Source organism: Panthera onca, chromosome B2 (assembly GCF_046562875.1).
Source record: "Panthera onca isolate mPanOnc1 chromosome B2, mPanOnc1 haplotype 2, whole genome shotgun sequence".
Taxonomy (NCBI): domain Eukaryota; kingdom Metazoa; phylum Chordata; class Mammalia; order Carnivora; family Felidae; genus Panthera; species Panthera onca.
In genome coordinates this window covers 80034591-80051885 of record NC_138343.1, presented here as the reverse complement: position 1 = coordinate 80051885, position 17295 = coordinate 80034591, and the positions used below count along the sequence as shown (strand labels likewise).

Below are 17295 nucleotides of genomic sequence, written 5' to 3'. Positions count from 1 at the left end.
TGTTAGGTTATTCTACGTATGCTACGTGTGAAACAAAGCATAGACTTGTCTTAAAGGGGAATGGTCTTACTGAAACAGAGAGAAGTCAGTTGCCACTTTGGAAAGCTGTAACTTCTTGAAGATTCTTTGCCTGTTTTGACTCTACCTCTATAAGTTACTAGGTATTTTTCCAGCAGAATTGCTTCTTTGTGTTTCAGTAAATGCACTGTAAGTTTTGTGTGTTCCATCTTCCCATACATAACAGATTTTTAGCAGTTTATTGATAGCCTATAGTGCATCCTCTCTTTCTCTTTATTTTTGGAACAGGTCCAGCAAAAATCAGCAACCCCAGACAGATCAGGAGAGAAGTCCTCACATCCTATTTTGTCTTAAGCACACACCAATTGCTCCACAAGAGCTTCAAGCCTTTTGGTACTTACTGCACCATCAGAAGGTAAAAACCAAAATCAAAAAGGGAAATAAGCCTTCTTTATACTATAAGCCAATTAGACTTTCTGTGGCAGACTGGTTGCAGAATGGTTTATTTATTTAATTTTGCAATCCCGGGGTGCCTGAGTGGCTAAGTGTCTGACTTCGGCTCAGGTCAGGTGATGATCTCGCAGTTCGTGGGTTCAAGCCCTGCGTCGGGCTCTGTGCTGACAGCTTGGAGCCTGGAGCCTGCTTTGGATTCTGTGTCTCCTCTCTCTGTTCCTCCCCTGCTCACGCTGTGTCTCTCTCTCAAAAATAAGTAAAGATTTAAAAAAAAATGTTTAAAAAATAAATAAATTAAATAAAATAAAAATTTTGCAATCCCATGTTGTAAACTCTAGTCTTATCTTAATTAACTTTCAAAAGGGAAAATTTTGAATGTCATTTGCAGTAATTACCTGGGTATTTCTCACCTCTTATCACAGAATCATTCTATTTGGTTTCCAGTTAAATGAGGCTAAAATATTTATTTTTTATTGTTTATGTAAAAATATATCATGAGAGTGTTTTACTCTCTCCTCCAAGAATAGCTATTGAATATGAATGGTGGCAAACTATAGTCAACTTCATTACTTAATGTTTATTTTGAGAGAGAGAGACAGAAAGAGCGGGATAGGGGCAGAGAGGGAGGTAGAGAGAGAATCCCAAGCAGGCTTCGCACTGTCAGTGCTTGAGGTGGGTTCATTGAAAGCTTGAACCCACGAACTGTGAGATCATTACCTGAGCCGAAGTCAAGAGTCAGATGCTCAACCGACTGAGCCACCCAAGTACCGTTCATTACTTAATATTCTAATGATGTTTTATTCATTTATCTGTTTTGCTGGTACATTATAATTGTTTGATTCACTTGTATTTTCTCATTTACCTTCTAAAGGCAGATCTCCGTTTTATAAAATTATAAACAGGATAAATGACTTAACCAAGATGACCGGGTGGCAGAAAATCAGCAACATTAGAATTAATATCTTTAAACCCATGTTAATTTTAGATAAGTCTTCTAAAAGAGAGACCTCATAACTTGATTTATGGATTTTTCTCAAATATGCTCTTATCTATTTATCTCTAGGTGTCTACTGAAGAAATTATTTCCTTGTGGTCTGACTTATTTAATTCCACATTTATGTCTTTCTGGAGCAGTACTGTTACTACAAATCCAGAGTACTGGCTAATGTGGAGCCCTCTGCCTGGTGTACAGCAGAGGGAGATGCCCAAGTCCCTTTTGGACTCCACATTGAAGGTTTGTTGGCATAAAGTCATAAAAATATTTGATAGTGGAAAAAATTTCTTGATCTAGCAACAAACATTTATTCCTAGGACAGAGCAGTGACTAAATAAGTGATGGCAATATTTTGTTTTCTGCAGGAAGTTAAGAAGTATACCTTCAAAAGAAAGATTCTGTCTTAAATCATTTGGGAAATTCTGAATTAAAGTAAAAAAAAAAAGTTTCCTTTAAAAGGTCTTCATTTTCTTCTCTAATTAAAATACCATTTTTCCTAGTTACAAAATATTTTAACAGTATGGAAATGTGTATGTATGTGTGTATACGTATGTATATATGCAGTTGACCCTTACTTAACACCAGGTTTGAACTGCATGGGATTACTTACACGTGGACTTTTTTCCGATAAATAAGTATTTTATATTGTGACTAAAAAGTAAGGTAGAAGTTGCCAAATGACTAGATGCAAAAGGAAGATGGAGGAAGGATGCAGGAAGGCTGTGACAACAGGGCTATCACCTGATTCTGGCACTCCTTATCCCACTACCTATGGTATTGAACTGAGAGAGGTGTGAAGGAGCCAGGCAGGGCAGAGGTGGGGGGTTGGCAGGGCCAGTCACTGGCCAGAGTTGGCCCAGGACCACAGAATAAGAACCTGCCTCCCTCCTGGGATAAGGAATTCAGGAAAACATTAGGGCAGGATTCTTGGTGGCAGAGGGGACTGCAGGGTGGGTGCTGTCTGTGGTTCTTTGCCTTTCTCTGGACTATACTTGGAAGGAGATTCTGCACTCTTGGGTAGAGAAGCACGTAGTGAACGTCACTCTAGGATCCAACTTTGCTAACTTTGGGTGAGGATGAGAAGACCTGTGGTGTCTTGTTCTACTGTAATGTACATGGTTAAGTTTGGGGGAGTTAACTGTTAAATACATGGATTTTTTATTGTATGGGAGGGAGTTAGTACCCCTAACCCCTGCGTTGTTCAAGGGTCAGCGCTCATGTGTGCTCTCACTTTCTCTGTCTCCCTCTTCTCCCTCCCTCACCCTCTCCCTCTCTTTCTCTCTATCTCTGTATATATATCAGAATTCTGCAGAAATAACTCCTCTTTGCTTCTGTTTACATGTATTTTGCATTAAATGTATACATAAACAAAAATAAGATCACTTTCTCTGTTCACATGTCATGGAAACATATCATTCCAGCTTATTCTTTTTAAGGTATTCCATTGTTCTAGTTGCTGGAATTTATTTGATCACTTGCTTATTCATAAATGTTGAGGTTTCTTGCCTTTATTTCTTCCTTCCTATAGCAAGCATAACTGCATCAACTACTCTTGCATAAATCTTTGTCTCTTTCTCTTAGTATTTCTGTGGATATGTTACAAGAACTGGAATTTAATCATTGGTTAGAATGTCTGCATAGTTAAAGAGATTCATGGCTATTCTGAGAATGTCTGGGCAGGTGGTTTTTGTTTTTACTTTTTTTTTCTTTCCTGGTTTTTATTTGGATTCCAGTTAGTTAACATTCAGTGTAATATTTTATTAGTTTCAGGTGTAGAATTTAGTGCTTCATGACTTGCATATCGCACCCAGTGCTCCTCACAGAAAATGCCCCCCTTCTCCCCACCCCCCTAACCCCTCCAGTAACCTTCAGTTTGTTCTCTAGAATCTGTTTCTTGGTTTAACTCTTTTTCATACACACCCCCATCCATGTTCATTTGTTTTGTTCCTTGAATTTCACGTATGAGTGAAATCATATGGTATTTGTCTCTCTCTGACTTATTTCGCTTCGCATAATACTGTCTGGCTCCATCAATATCATTGCAAATGGCAAGATTTCATTCTTTTTTATGGTTGAGTAATATTCCATTGTGTGCATGGATATGTGTATGTAGGTGTACACACACACACACACACACACACACACACACACACCCCACATCTTTATCCATTAATCAGTCGGTGGACATTTGGGCTCTTTCCAATATTTGGCTATTGTTGATAATGCTGCCATAAACATTAGGGTGTGTTTTTTTACTTTTTTAAACATGCTAGGAGCTCATAAAGAGGGAGGTCGCAAAGTTCTGGATGACCACAGGAGAACTTAGGACTAGAGCACAATTTTACTTATTCGTATGTTTACAAGAACCGGTTTCTTATATCTTTGGCACACTAGATGTTAGCAACATTTTTAATTATTACCAATTATTCAATTTAAAAAATACCATTTGAATTTGTAGTCCTGTGATTATTTTTGAGATTAGACATCTTTGCACATGTATATTTTCTTCTCTGAAGTTTTCAGTCATGTTTATTACTTATTTTGTTAAAAAAATTGAGTTTATCGCCATTTTCTTATTGAAGATCTTTTTACATGGTATGTATATTAAACCTTTATCTACCATAAGGTTGGAAATATATTTCTAGTGTTCTCTTGTCTCTCAAGTTTTATAATGTTTTCTCTTCAAATATTGTAGTCCCTTTCTTCTGGCTTTGATGTCATGCTTTAAAAAAAAAAGTCTTCATTATCCCTAGAATTAAAAACCATTTTCCCATTATTTTCTTGTGTATTTGTTTTATATTTAAGTCCTCAGTTACATCTCGATATCTTGTTTTGTGAGATGGGTATACAATTTTTTTTTTTATTCTATACAAATAGCATTTCCAAAAGCAGCATAATAACACCACGTTTGACTAATTCATCCTTTCCACTCTCATTTGAAATGCCACCTTTATCATACTTTATTCCTATAGATGTTCATGGATTTGTTTCAGACTCTTCTATTCCCTTGCTCTGTCAAAATTGATTTTTAAAAAATTATTATTATTTTTAGTAATCTCTATGCCCGACATGGAGCTCGAACTCATGACCCTGAGATTGAGTCGCATGCCCTTCCAACTTAGCCCAGCCAGGCGCCCCTCAAAATTGATTTCTTTATTGTAAAACATTTCTCAAAGCCTTTAGTGATATATCTTATGGATTCTCAAGGGTTGCAGAGTATACAGTGTTTCCCATTTTCTGTGTTTAACCACCTTATCATTTGCTGTGGACAGCAATTACAATGTCCCAGGTAAATAGTCCAAGGAGCACAGGTTTGACAAACTTTGTCCCTGGCTCTTGCAGTTAGTTGTCTTCTAACTCTTTTCCTTGCCTCCAAGTCTCCCTGCAGTATGCCTGTAGCTCTGTTGTAAAAATGGTCTTCCTCATGCCCCGGTTGGAAAGATTTTCTTGCATTACTAAAGTACCCATTGTTCCTCATTCCTTGAGAATGGAGTCTATGTTTCTTTAAAGCCTACTAACACCTGACCCCATTCTATCCTTTGTTTGAGGCTTACCTGGTCCTAGCAACCTGAACCTCCTTTTCTTACTCTCTTTCTTCTCTTAGAAGTGCTCAGTGCTGCTTGTTGAAATCCATTTACTTATCTTCTAAAAGATACATGACTCCTCTCCATCCATCAGGGCCCTGGCAGTCTCAGTAGAGCCATCTTCTCCAAGTGCTGCTTTGAAGTATTGACCAGCAGCTGCAGAGCAAGTCCCTGGGATGTGAGCGGCCTCCCCATCCTGTCCTCCTCACATGTCACCCTGGGAGAGTGGGTTGAGAGAGCCCAGCAGCTCCGGGATATCAGCTTGGTGCTTTGGACCAACATGGCTGTGCCTTCAGTCGCAGAGTTCAGGTATTCTCGCCCCCTGGGTAGACTATAAAGCTCCATCTTTTCTATAGAGTGTGTAGAGAGAACCTCAGTCTGTCTGAACTTCATCTGTAGTGGCTAGTTTTGGTGGGTGAAAGCAAGTGTATTTTTTGGCTGGATCAGCAGATTTTTAGCCCATTACAGGCTATCATAAGCTGGGCAGTGCCTCTGTGACTTTTAATCTTCTTGTGATCAAGAGAGTGGTACTTAGAAAAGCATATAAGATTACTTGAGAAGAGAAATTCACCTCTAAGTATTGGCAGTGCAGTCTGCTGTGTCATTTTCTAAAAGAATGATAGTGTGAGAAAGGAATGCCGTTTGATGTAGTGCAAGCCCTTAAGTGCCTCCTTGTTCCTACAGATACACGGATTCCCAGCTCCAGAGACTTGTGCTGTGCCGGCACTTGGTGGGTTTGGCAGAGCTGCTCCCTGAATCCCGGCGGCAGGAATACATGCAAAACTGTGAGCAGCTGCTGCTCGGGGACAAGCAGACCTTCCAGCATGTGGGCCAGACTCTTGGGGACATGGCCGGGCAGGAGGCCCTGCCCAAAGAGCTGCTATGCCTCTTGCTTACCTCCCTGCGCCACTTGTTTGGGGAAGGGGATGGTAAGCGGGACCTGCCTGAGCCAGCACGGCGTGGGAGCCTGTGGGTGAGCCTTGGCTTGCTCCAGATTCAGACATGGCTTCCGCAGGCCCGCTTTGACCCCGCAGTGAAGAGGGAATACAAGCTCAAGTACGCTAAGGAAGAGGTATGGAGGGATGAGAGTTTGGAGCATGGGCTCCATCCCTGACTGGGTGGACTTGCTTAGTATATTACTCCTTTTATTCCCTTTTGGATGCTCAGAACATCAACGGGGTGATTTTGCATAAGCTGCCCTATGACTTCCCGGGAGTTGTGTTCTAAAGACTACATTTTCCTCTTTGAGAATTCCTCTAAGTAAGCTTAGGCACTTGGAGGGGCCCTTCCTAAGCCTCTGATGTATCTCTCCTGTCCAGACTCCCTCTACCTGAACTAAGTTTTGAATATTTGGACTTGGATAATTTCTTTAGATGTGGTATAGGATTCCTCAGGTTTTGAACTTTTGGTGTTCCTTATCTAAAGTTCAAGGATCAAGTAGATTTAGATTATGTGGTATCCCTTGATATTTGAACTTGTAAGCAAATTCAGGAACTGAATACATAAAGATAGTGATAAGATTTTTCTTCTTCAAAATATGGAAGTAGTATATGAGTTGGTAAAACTGTAAGAGCAGAATCTCATAAATTCAGTGGTATAAACAAGATAGTTTCCTTCACCTAACAGCTCTGAGATGAAGTGGTCCAGGTTAATGGAACAGAATCCCTTGCTCTTGGATTATTCAGGAGCCCAGGTTCCTTCTATCCAGTTGCTCTACCCTTCCCCAGGGCACTGTCCTCTTGGATGTGGGCACAGCTGAGCACAGCAGACCAGCTTCTTCCCTTTCTATTAGTTACACCAGCTGCAGTGTGAGTGGAAGACCCGAAACCTCTCATCCCAGCTACACACTGGAAGAGACCTGGAAGATGAAGTCATTCTCAGTTACTGTCATCCTCACATCAGGTAACAGCAGAGTTATTGTGCTGATGGTTTATTGACTCTTAAAAAAAAAAATTTTTTTTTTTTTTTTTTGAGGTTGACCTTCACAGTGTAATTGCAGTGTTTGAGGTGATGATACAGATCTCTGAACTACATTGGCGATTAGATGCTAAAGCCATTGTTACTGTCAGGAAAAGTTAATACTCTGAAAGGAAGGGCAGATTCTCATGAGGCCAGGAGGGTTGAAGCCAGAATTTATTCTCAACATGACAGAAGTTAGATGTGATAATGTGCACTGTGTGCGTTTGTTGTCTTAGTAAATATTGTATAATGTAGCAGGTGTGAGCTCCAGTCCTGTCCCTGTCCTTTGGCCTTAGACTTTGAAGAGATCACTTAATGTCTTTAAGCCTAAGAGGTCTGGGGTGCCTGAATGGCTCAGTCAGTTAAGCATCTTACTTCAGCTCAGGTCATGATCTCTCTGTTGGTGGGTTCAAGCCCCGCGTCGGGCTCTGTGCTGACAGCTCAGAGCCTGAAGCCTGCTTTGGATTCTGTATCTCCCTCTCTCTCTGCCCCTCCCCCACTCACACTCTGTCTCTCTGTATGTCTTGAAAATAAATAAATGTTAAAAAAAAAAAAAAGCCTAAGAGGTCTGTAAGAGTAGGGTAATACAACTACTTCAGTGAGTAGTAACACCATGTATGGCATGTGATAAATGCTTTTTCTATATTCTCCATTTACATTATAATTGTCAGTATTTTCTTCATGTTATTCCTTAGAAGCTGATGTGTCTTCATTCTGTTTTCCTAGCTAAGGGCTGAGTCTGACAGAATTTGCATATTGTGATAATTTGCCTTTAGATTACTTCGCCAAAGAATAGATCATCTGGAGAACTTAATCTGCAGCCTGTCGAAGAAGCAGGCCTTCAGACCCCAGGTGCCTGCCTATGAGTCATTGGTGCAGGAAATCCACCACTATGTCACCAGCATTGCCAAGGCCCCTGCTGTTCAGGATCTGCTCACACGGCTCCTGCAGGCTCTCCACATGGATGGGCCTCGGTCTGCCCAGGTGGCCCAAAACCTTCTGAAGGAGGAGGCTTCCTGGCAGCAGTCACACCACCAGTTCAGGAAGCGGTTGGCCGAGGAGTATGCCCTCTATCCAGATTCTGTGGCCCCACTGCAGGCATCCATCTTGCAGTTGCAGCATGGCATGAGGCTGGTGGCATCTGAGGTCTACGCTTCATTCCATGGCAGTGTGGTCTGTGCAGACAGGCTGGGTGCCATGGCCACATCCCTGTTGGCTTTTCCATCAGTGGGCCCCACCTTCCCCACTTATTATGCTCATGCAGACGCCTTATGCTCAGTGAAGTCAGAGGAGGTTCTTCGAGGCCTTGGGAAGTTGATCCTCAAGCGCTCAGGAGGAAAGGAGCTGGAAGGCAAGGGCCAGAGACCTTGTCCTACCCGAGAGCAGCTGCTGATGAATGCCCTCCTTTACCTGCGTTCCCATGTGCTGTGCAAGGGAGAGCTGGACCAGAGGGCCCTGCAGCTCTTCAGGCATGTGTGCCAGGTAAGCCTATTTCTAGGGGGCAGCACTGACCTTCTCCTAAAGGGAGCTGGAGGACACTGGCAGTACCCTGTGTAGATAGAGACCATGTGGTTGGGCAGTGGGATCTGGTGTCTGTTCCTTTCTTTCTCCTATTCAGCTGTTAGTTTTGGGGGTATTTGTCCCTCAATTTTTAAGACATTAGAAAAAATTAGTGATATTAGCTCTTTATCTGTGATACACACTGGAAATATTTTCTCCTATTTTGTTGTCTTTTGATTTTATTTATGGTGAGTTTTGCCACCATAGGTGGTATCAACCTTTATTAAGAAAATAACTTTTTTTCCCCAACGAAAGCAATTTGTTTTTAATTAATTAATTTATTTATTTTTAATTTTTTTTAACGTTTATTTATTTTTGAGACAGAGAGAGAGCATGAACGGGGGAGGGGCAGAGAGAGAGGGAGACACAGAATCGGAAACAGGCTCCAGGCTCTGAGCCATCAGCCCAGAGCCCGACGCAGGGCTCGAACTCACAGACTGTGAGATCGTGACCTGAGCCAAAGTCGGACACTTAACCGACTGAGCCACCCTGGCGCCCCATCAATTTGTTTTTAATTTATACAATTGAAAGATTAAATATAAAAAAACCCACTAAATTTTACCATTGAAAGCTGTATAAATTGTTAACATATTGGTGCATCCCATTCTAGGCTTGTTTTTTTTTTTAAGTTTATTTTGAGAGAGAGAGAGTATGTGTTTGCTTGTGTGTGAGTGGGGTCTGTGGGGGGAGGGGCAGCAGGGGGGAGCAGAGAAAAAGGGAGAGAGAGAATCCCAAGCAGGCTCCATGCTGTCAGTGCAGAGCCCATCTTGGGGCTTGATCTCATAAACCATGAGATCATGACCTGAGCCAAAATCAAAAGTTGAATGCCACCTGGGTGCCCCTTTAGCAGTAGAACTCTTTTAAAAATAAAAATCTTAGAATAGTTTCCCAATATGTAGTAGATAAAAGAGCTGCTTTAGTTGAGAACAATTCTGTTCCCTCCCTGGTCTCTGAGACTGGTCCTTAAATCACTAGAGTTCTGTAAACCACTACTAAAGTTCATTCTGTTTTATACTTTGCTTTAAAAAACCTAACAGCATTTAGTGATTATTTTCTTCCATAATTATGCTATTCTTCAGCTGCATCATGTTGAACGGCTGCCCAGTTTTCTATTGTATGGATACGCTCGAGGATACTTAAATAATTTCTTATCATCGAACATTTGTTTTGTATGTAGTCTTTTTATTGTCTTGGAAAACACCACCACTACCATAAATTGTCTTATACCTAGGTCTTTGGGTACAAATTCTGGAAAGCAGAATTGCTTAGGTTTTTAACACAAATTATCTTCCTGATTGATGGGTGCTCATTTCCTCAGTTCTCATCAATACTGCATGGTTTCTTTAACTTACAGTTTTTGCCAACTTAAGGATCTAAAATCTTAGAGGTACTAGGGAATTTAAGAAGTGTCTGATCAGGCATAGCCCAGTTTTCCTGATGGTTCGCCTCAACCACCCTGCTCCCAGCCCAGGTTTCCCTTTCCCAAACCCTTGGGCCAGCTGCTTGAGTTGTTAGCCAAGTATAGTCTGAATTACAACCCCCACATTGTCTATGCAGAGCCTGTCCTTAGTACAAAACACTGCTAGCTCCTGACAGGAACTTCCAATGGCATTAGCTCTACTGTAGCGAGTTTTTACACCTGTGAAATTGTAGCACTACAGTAAGGGGGTGCTTTGGAAAATGGGTTGCTGCAGATACACAGTTTGAAAACAAAGTTCATTTGCTCTCTATACCTAAAATGTTTCTTGGATGTTGGCATTTACTTCTTTTTGAACCATAGTACTTTTATTTTCATGAGAAATTAACAGATAGCCAATCTTGGGGCATCTGCGTGGCTCAGTTGGTTGAGTGTCTGACTCTTGATTTCAGCTCAGGTCATGATCCCAGAGTCATGCATCAGGCTCCAAGCTGAGTGTGGAGCCTGCTTGGGATACTCTCCCTCTGCACCCTCTCCCCACTCCCTCACCCCCACCCCCGTCTCTCTTAAACAAAACAAAACAAAACAAAACAACAACAGATCACAAGTCTTGCTTTGTTTAAGTACTTCAGCAAAAGCAAATAAATTACTTTCTAATATTGTGGCTTTTCAGGAAATTATCAATGAGTGGGATGAACAGGAACGCATAGCCCAAGAGAAGGCTGAGGAGGAAAACAGCTTGTACAGATACAGGAGCAGGAACTCCAGGACTGCCCTGAGCGAGGAGGAGGAGGAAGAACGGGAGTTCAGAAAGCAGTTCCCACTGCATGAAAAGGTCGGGTGGTGGTAACAGGGTTTGTTTGGGAATGAGTTCCCTTGATGCCACCCGTGTTACCTTTGAATGGTTTTATAATCAGTCTTTTTACTATATCTATATGTAAGTTACTACTTCATTTTCTTGAGTGTTCACACAACATCTTTCCTCCTTCCTTTTTGAGTAGAACTGGATTCTGATTTTTAGAAGTTCAATTGCTCTAATGTTATTGGCAGGATTTTGCAGATATTTTGGTAGAACCAACACTGGAGGAGAAGAAGGGAACTTCAGATGGGCAAGAAGAGGGAGCAGCTTCAGATCCTGGCCTCCTCTCCCAGAGCTCAATGCAGGCTGTGATGCTCATTCATCAGCAGCTGTGCCTCAACTTTGCTCGGTCCCTCTGGTACCAACAGACTTTGCCACCACATGAGACAAAGCATTACCTTGGCCTGTTTCTATCCTGCTATCAAACTGGGGCATCTCTTGTGACACAGTTCTACCCTCTGATGGGTATGACAATTCATTTTTGTTATACTCTTGGGAAACGAGGACAAATAAATGTAATTACTACTTAGGGAACAATTAAAGTCATCACCTCCCTATTTTTTTTGCTAAATTCCTTATCGAGGGAGTTTCCTTAGCTTAAGAGACTCCAGCTACTTCAAAAAACTTGATTTAAAATTCTGCAGTAAGGGATTTTTATCATTTGAATACTTTGGGAGGAAGGGATTTAAAAAACAAGGATATGGACTTAGTTTAAATAGTTTTGTTCTTCAGTATTATTTCTAATTTGCCTGTAATAGCTTTAGTGCTTTTCCCATCATTTATTCCTGGGAGAAACCTGGGAATTCAGAAATCAAGCTTACAGAATATTGTTTGGTTCAGTTTCCTGTATGACCTCATTAGTTACTCCTTGATATTAGGCAGGAAGCTTTAATTTTCATTTCTGTCTACCAAGACAACTATAAAAGCCAGGAATTTGAATCCATCAAACCAGACTCTGTACTCTTTTAATAACAACCAGGCAATGTCTGAGTTCCTCTGTATGTCTGAGAAACTTAGCAGATTTTGGTGATACTACTATGATACTAGGGTCCTGCTCCTCTAGGCCTATGTTGCTTTGGGCATGATTGGCACTGTGACATAATCTGCTTCATTAGGTCTAGTAGTTCATTGTTTCTGAGCATGTGTTTGACATCTTTGTAACTTGATGGCTCAACCTACTAAGTGCACTGACTGTACTGATGTTAACTTCACAGGAGCTGAACTGAATGACCAACTCCTGGGCAGCCAACTTTTGGCCTGTACTCTCTCCCATAACACTCTCTTTGGTGAGGCAACCTCAGATCTGATAATGAAGCCTGATGGGCCCTATGACTTCTACCAGCACCCCAATGTCCCAGAAGCAAGGCATTGTCAACCTGTGCTTCAGGGTTTCTCAGAGGCTGTCAGTCAGCTGCTGCAGGATTGGCCGGAACACCCAGCCCTTGAGCAGGTAGGGCAGCCTGTGAGGAGGGAACACTGAGGGTGTGGTCTCTGCCATCTCCCAGGGCAGTCATGTGCACATTTCAGTATATAAACAAAGGTTTACAGAATCCCACTTGAGTGAGACACTACTCACTTCAGGATGGACATACCAGTTGTACTGCTGTTACATAAATGATGTTTGGGATTCCGCTAATTTTATTTGTTGGTCAGAGTTTGCTGTCGACATGTTAAAATGCTGCTGTATTATTGCCCTCTTTATTCAGACACATACGCACATTAGCAAAGGCCTGTCTTTTCCAAGATTGGCAGTTTTAACGCAGACCTCACTCTGTGGTCTTCAACCAGTTTTTTAGTAAATCTTAACAGCGGAGAGTGGTTAAGAGTTATTATTTTGGGGGCATCTGGCTGGCTCAGTTGAAAGAGCATGTGACTCTTGATTTCAGGGTCATGAGTTCAAGCCCCACATTGGCTGTAGAGATTACTAAAAAAATAAGTAAATAAACTTTAAAAAAAGAAAAAAAAAAGAGTTTCATATCAAAGTTCATCTTCTTTCCAGAGTAATGCAGCAGATAAAGTGTTTATCTTTGATCCACAGCCCTAGAAAGCCTCTGTGGCTTTCACAGGGGTTTGTGAAGCAGAAACTTTGCATAAAACTTTCATCAGGCCTCTTTTCAGTGGCCTGTGACTTGGAGTGATTGTATTCCCACAGAGATGCCTAGATCTTTTCTTCGTTTTCTTTTTTTTTCCTGCAGCTGCTGGTTGTAATAGACAGAATTCGTAGTTTCCCACTTTCCAGTCCTATCTCAAAGTTGCTGAATGGCTTAGAGATCCTTCTAGCAAAGGCACAGGTAAGATAATTCTCTCTCTCTCTTCCTCATTTTAGTTTGTAATCAATTGAAAAAAATGATCTTGGGGCAACATTATTGCCAGAGGGACAGAAAGCTATAGTTTGGGTTGGTGAAGAATAAGCCTCTTTGTTTTTCTGGCATGGGGTCAGATTACAGGTGAAGCCATTATCTTATGGGGCACGTGAGGGGCCTGTGTCACCTGTTTTCAAGGGTAGGACGCAGCATCCACTGGTACTGCAGTCTCCCTCTTCCAGGGCTCCCAGGTGGGCCTCCAGACCAGCTACGTGCCTGCACGTCCCATCCCCTCAGTCCTTTCACGGCCTCTGAACTATCTGGTGCTTCCCTGACGATCACGTTAGGGCTCTGCACTTTGGAGGGGGTCACGTGTCTAGCAATAGGCATTCACACTCAGGTTCCTAAATCCTTTACTTTTTGCCTGCCTCTAAACTCAGCTCTGCTTGATTCTGTCAGGTGACTAGAAACAACTTGAAGCTAGATATGTTGGATGTACACTCATTGCTATTGATAAATCAGCATAAGAGTTATTTAAGAGCCCAGCAGTAAATTTTATCTTTGTGTTTTAGGATTGGGAGGAGAATGCAAGTCGAGCTCTGTCTCTGCGGAAACATCTCGATTTAGTCAGTCAGACGATCATTCGTTGGCGTAAACTGGAACTGAAGTAAGTGATAATCTGTCACTTCCCTTCCCCTCCTGAACTTGTGCTGTAGGGACGTTCATCTTTTGATAGTTTGCTTCTGCAGGGTTTCTGTAGTAAGAGAATGTACTTTTCAGTTATTAATCACAGAGTTAAATAGCAGGGCATTAGGGGTGCCTGGCTGGCCCAGTCAGTAGAGCATCTGACTCTTGATCTCAGGGCCGTGAGTTCAAGCCCCACATTGGGCATGGAGCCTACTTAAAAAACAAATAGAGCATTTAAAATGACCTCAGTAGAGGGACACCTGGGTGGCTCAGTCAGTTAAGTGTCCAACCTCAGCTCAGGTCATGATCTCACAGCTCGTGGGTTCGAGCCCCACATCAGGCTCTGTGCTGACAGCTCATATCCTGGAGCCTGCTTCGGATTCTGTCTCTGTCTCCCCCTGTCCCACTTGCTCTCTGTCTCCCTCTCTCAAAAATAAAATTAAAAAAATAAGATAACCTCAGTAGAGACAATGGCATACATTCCGGAGGCGACAAACTAGGTAGCTTCTCCATCTCCACTTGGAAGGAGAGAATAGTGAATGTTTAGCTTTTGCTTCTGTGGTTTCAGATCTTTCAAATGGGTTTCCTTAAATGCCTGCTTGGCTTCTTCTCTCATGTTTCAGCTGCTGGTCTATGAGTTTGGATAATACCATGAAGCGCCATACTGAGAAATCCACCAAGCACTGGTTCTCCATCTACCAGATGCTTGAGAAGCACATGCAGGAACAAACAGAGGAGCAGGAAGGTAACAACTGTCCATAAATTCCCTGCATATTTAGAAGTTGCAGGCTAATTGTAGAGTGCTGCAGATGTGGGATTTACCTGTTCCCTTGTCTCCTCGAACCACTCCTTTTACATGGGATGCATCATTTGACTTCATGGTATTTCTGAGAGGTTTACGTGATTTGTTCAGAGTCTAGAGAGCTGGTCATAAGGTTTCCTTATGCTCTATATCCAAGAGACAGGCAAAAATGAAGATTTTTTTCTTGGGTACTAGTTGACCTGCTTGAGCTAAAAGTGTTTCATTTCATACTTAAAACAAGCACCTTATAATTCAGTTTCATAATCTGTTTTGAGTGCGTTTAACACATACCCTGAGTGAGCTGTTTTTATATCAGCTGGGAATTTACCTATGCCTCAGAGTTTCACTTTAATTTTTTTTTTTTTCAACGTTTTTTTTATTTATTTTTGGGACAGAGAGAGACAGAGCATGAACGGGGGAGGGGCAGAGAGAGAGGGAGACACAGAATCGGAAACAGGCTCCAGGCTTCGAGCCATCAGCCCAGAGCCTGACGCGGGGCTCGAACTCACGGACCGCGAGATCGTGACCTGGCTGAAGTCGGACGCTTAACCGACTGCGCCACCCAGGCGCCCCTCAGAGTTTCACTTTAATTATGGTCTCTCTTTTCCTGCCGTGCCCCAGTGTGTCCCATAGTAGATTGCATGCATGTTACAAATATGAAGTGATGGTTGCAGGTGCATATGTTTTCTTCTTTGAATCTTTAAAGATGATAAGCAGATGACCCTGATGTTGCTGGTCAGCACATTACAAGCATTTATTGAGGGATCCTCACTGGGAGAATTCCACGTACGGCTTCAGATGTTACTGGTTTTCCATTGTCATGTCTTGTTGATGCCTCAAGTTGAAGGAAAGGGTAAGGAGGGGTGTGTGTGTGTTTTTCTTTACTCTTACACTGTAATGTTTAAATGGGTTAGGCTTTGAATTCTTCACAAGATAGGCATCTTATTGCATACCAGCTTTTAAATGTTACGCTTTCAGTCATCTCTTACTTTGAAGTGATTCACATTAGATACAGAGAACAACATTAAAGTACAAAGTGGTTATAAATGAAGCCCAAACTAATGAACTCTGCCAGAGGTAAATTGCCAAATGCAGATCTTGGGAACTGGCATGCTGAGGCTGCACATCTTTCTGTATCGACAGTGTAGGTGTCCTGCTAAGCTTCTGCTTGATCCAGGCCATAATTAGATTCTTTGATCTAGCAAGCTCTCTACTACATATCAAGTAACTGCACAGGAAACACTGTCAATTACTGTCCCTGACCACAGGTATTTGGATGAAAATGTAACTAGGACTATAGATTGTATGTGAATGAGCAGTCAGGCTGAACCTCTTAATAGGCCATCTTTTAAAACAGGTTTAGTTTCTGCTGACTTTACAATAAGATTCTGAGAAAGGGTTTGACATTGTGTTTAGTGGAACATTGAGTACATCACCTTTAAGAGCAACAAAATTCAGTATAAGCTGTAATGAAAAAATGGGGTAGAGGTGACAGGCTGCCTGCATCTCAGGGAATTGCTAGACTCAGACTCCCTGATAAGCTGTTAAATAACATGCCTGTGAAATGTTGTGCTGTCATCTCATGGCCTGAAGAGTAAAGAGGAAGGAGCGTCACTAAAATGTGAAGCCCACAGGTGGAGCCAGTAGCACATGCAGCAAGTGTGGTGTTTTTGTTTCCTTTTCATTTCTTCCAGATTCACTTTGCAGTGTTCTGTGGAATTTGTACCATTATTACAAGCAATTCTTTGACCGGGTCCAAGCCAAAATTGTGGAACTTCGTTCCCCCCTAGAAAAAGAACTTAAAGTAAGATGAACAGCTTTGTAATGATTACTCTTGGGAGAACAAAATCAGCAAATTCTTTCTGTTTAGTTCTTTTCTTTTATCCATTTAACTATGAAGCAGGGGGCTCTGGGGAATGGAGGAGAGCATTGCAACTGCCAAGTAGAATGGCAAGATTTATTCTGTGGCATTGGCTCCATTGCTGACCTGTCCCAAGTGTGTGACGGGTTAGTGGAGTGGCCCATCAAAGGCTTCTCAAGAAGATTGCCACAAACGTCTGTTAGTGTTCACTCCCCCGCTCTTGCCCTGGCTGATTTTCCACCTCAGAGGAGCGCCATCTAGAGTTGTGTGCCATCAAGGTGCCCTGGGGGAAAGGAGGTCCTATCTTTTGATAATTCAGTGGTTGTGGAGGCAGCCCTGGTACAAGCTGAACACATATCAGGTGACATGTTGATCATAGGAGCACTCTCTTTTCATTGCTTTGTGACAAACACCTGGGTTCCCATTTTAGACTTGTTTTACTTGTTCACTGGTATACAGTCCTGTATGTGGGATGGAGTGGGCTCTGGTCTTCAGTAAACAGGTGATTTAGAAAGAAACAAAATGCTACCATTCCTCGTTCTTCATATATCTTTATAAAACCGTTCCTTGTTCTTCATTTATCTTACAGGAATTTGTAAAGATATCCAAGTGGAATGATGTCAGCTTCTGGTCCATTAAACAATCTGTGGAAAAGACACACAGGTAATTTATCTTTTAAAAATTCAGAGTGACTAAAGGTGAGAATTTTTGTATGCTAGGTAGCAAGACTAAATTAAATTGTTCAAGTGGCCTTAGTGCTGCTTTGAACTCCTTATGAAGCACTAGATTGTTTGGGTG

The 17295-nt window shown here is 41.9% G+C and overlaps 1 protein-coding gene across 1 annotated transcript in view; it reads left to right on the top strand.

Moving 5' to 3' along the window:
- MDN1 (midasin AAA ATPase 1) overlaps positions 1 to 17295 on the top strand; it is a 174336-nt gene that overhangs the window by 118143 nt on the left and 38898 nt on the right. The window contains exons 58-72 of the mRNA XM_078447133.2: positions 307 to 433; positions 1535 to 1705; positions 5144 to 5358; positions 5734 to 6121; positions 6842 to 6951; positions 7785 to 8490; positions 10659 to 10820; positions 11036 to 11309; positions 12059 to 12294; positions 13040 to 13135; positions 13720 to 13814; positions 14458 to 14579; positions 15343 to 15489; positions 16331 to 16440; positions 17087 to 17160. Of these exons, the coding sequence (XP_078303259.2) occupies positions 307 to 433; positions 1535 to 1705; positions 5144 to 5358; positions 5734 to 6121; positions 6842 to 6951; positions 7785 to 8490; positions 10659 to 10820; positions 11036 to 11309; positions 12059 to 12294; positions 13040 to 13135; positions 13720 to 13814; positions 14458 to 14579; positions 15343 to 15489; positions 16331 to 16440; positions 17087 to 17160 (3033 nt within the window). The remainder of the gene's footprint in view (positions 1 to 306; positions 434 to 1534; positions 1706 to 5143; positions 5359 to 5733; positions 6122 to 6841; positions 6952 to 7784; positions 8491 to 10658; positions 10821 to 11035; positions 11310 to 12058; positions 12295 to 13039; positions 13136 to 13719; positions 13815 to 14457; positions 14580 to 15342; positions 15490 to 16330; positions 16441 to 17086; positions 17161 to 17295) is intronic.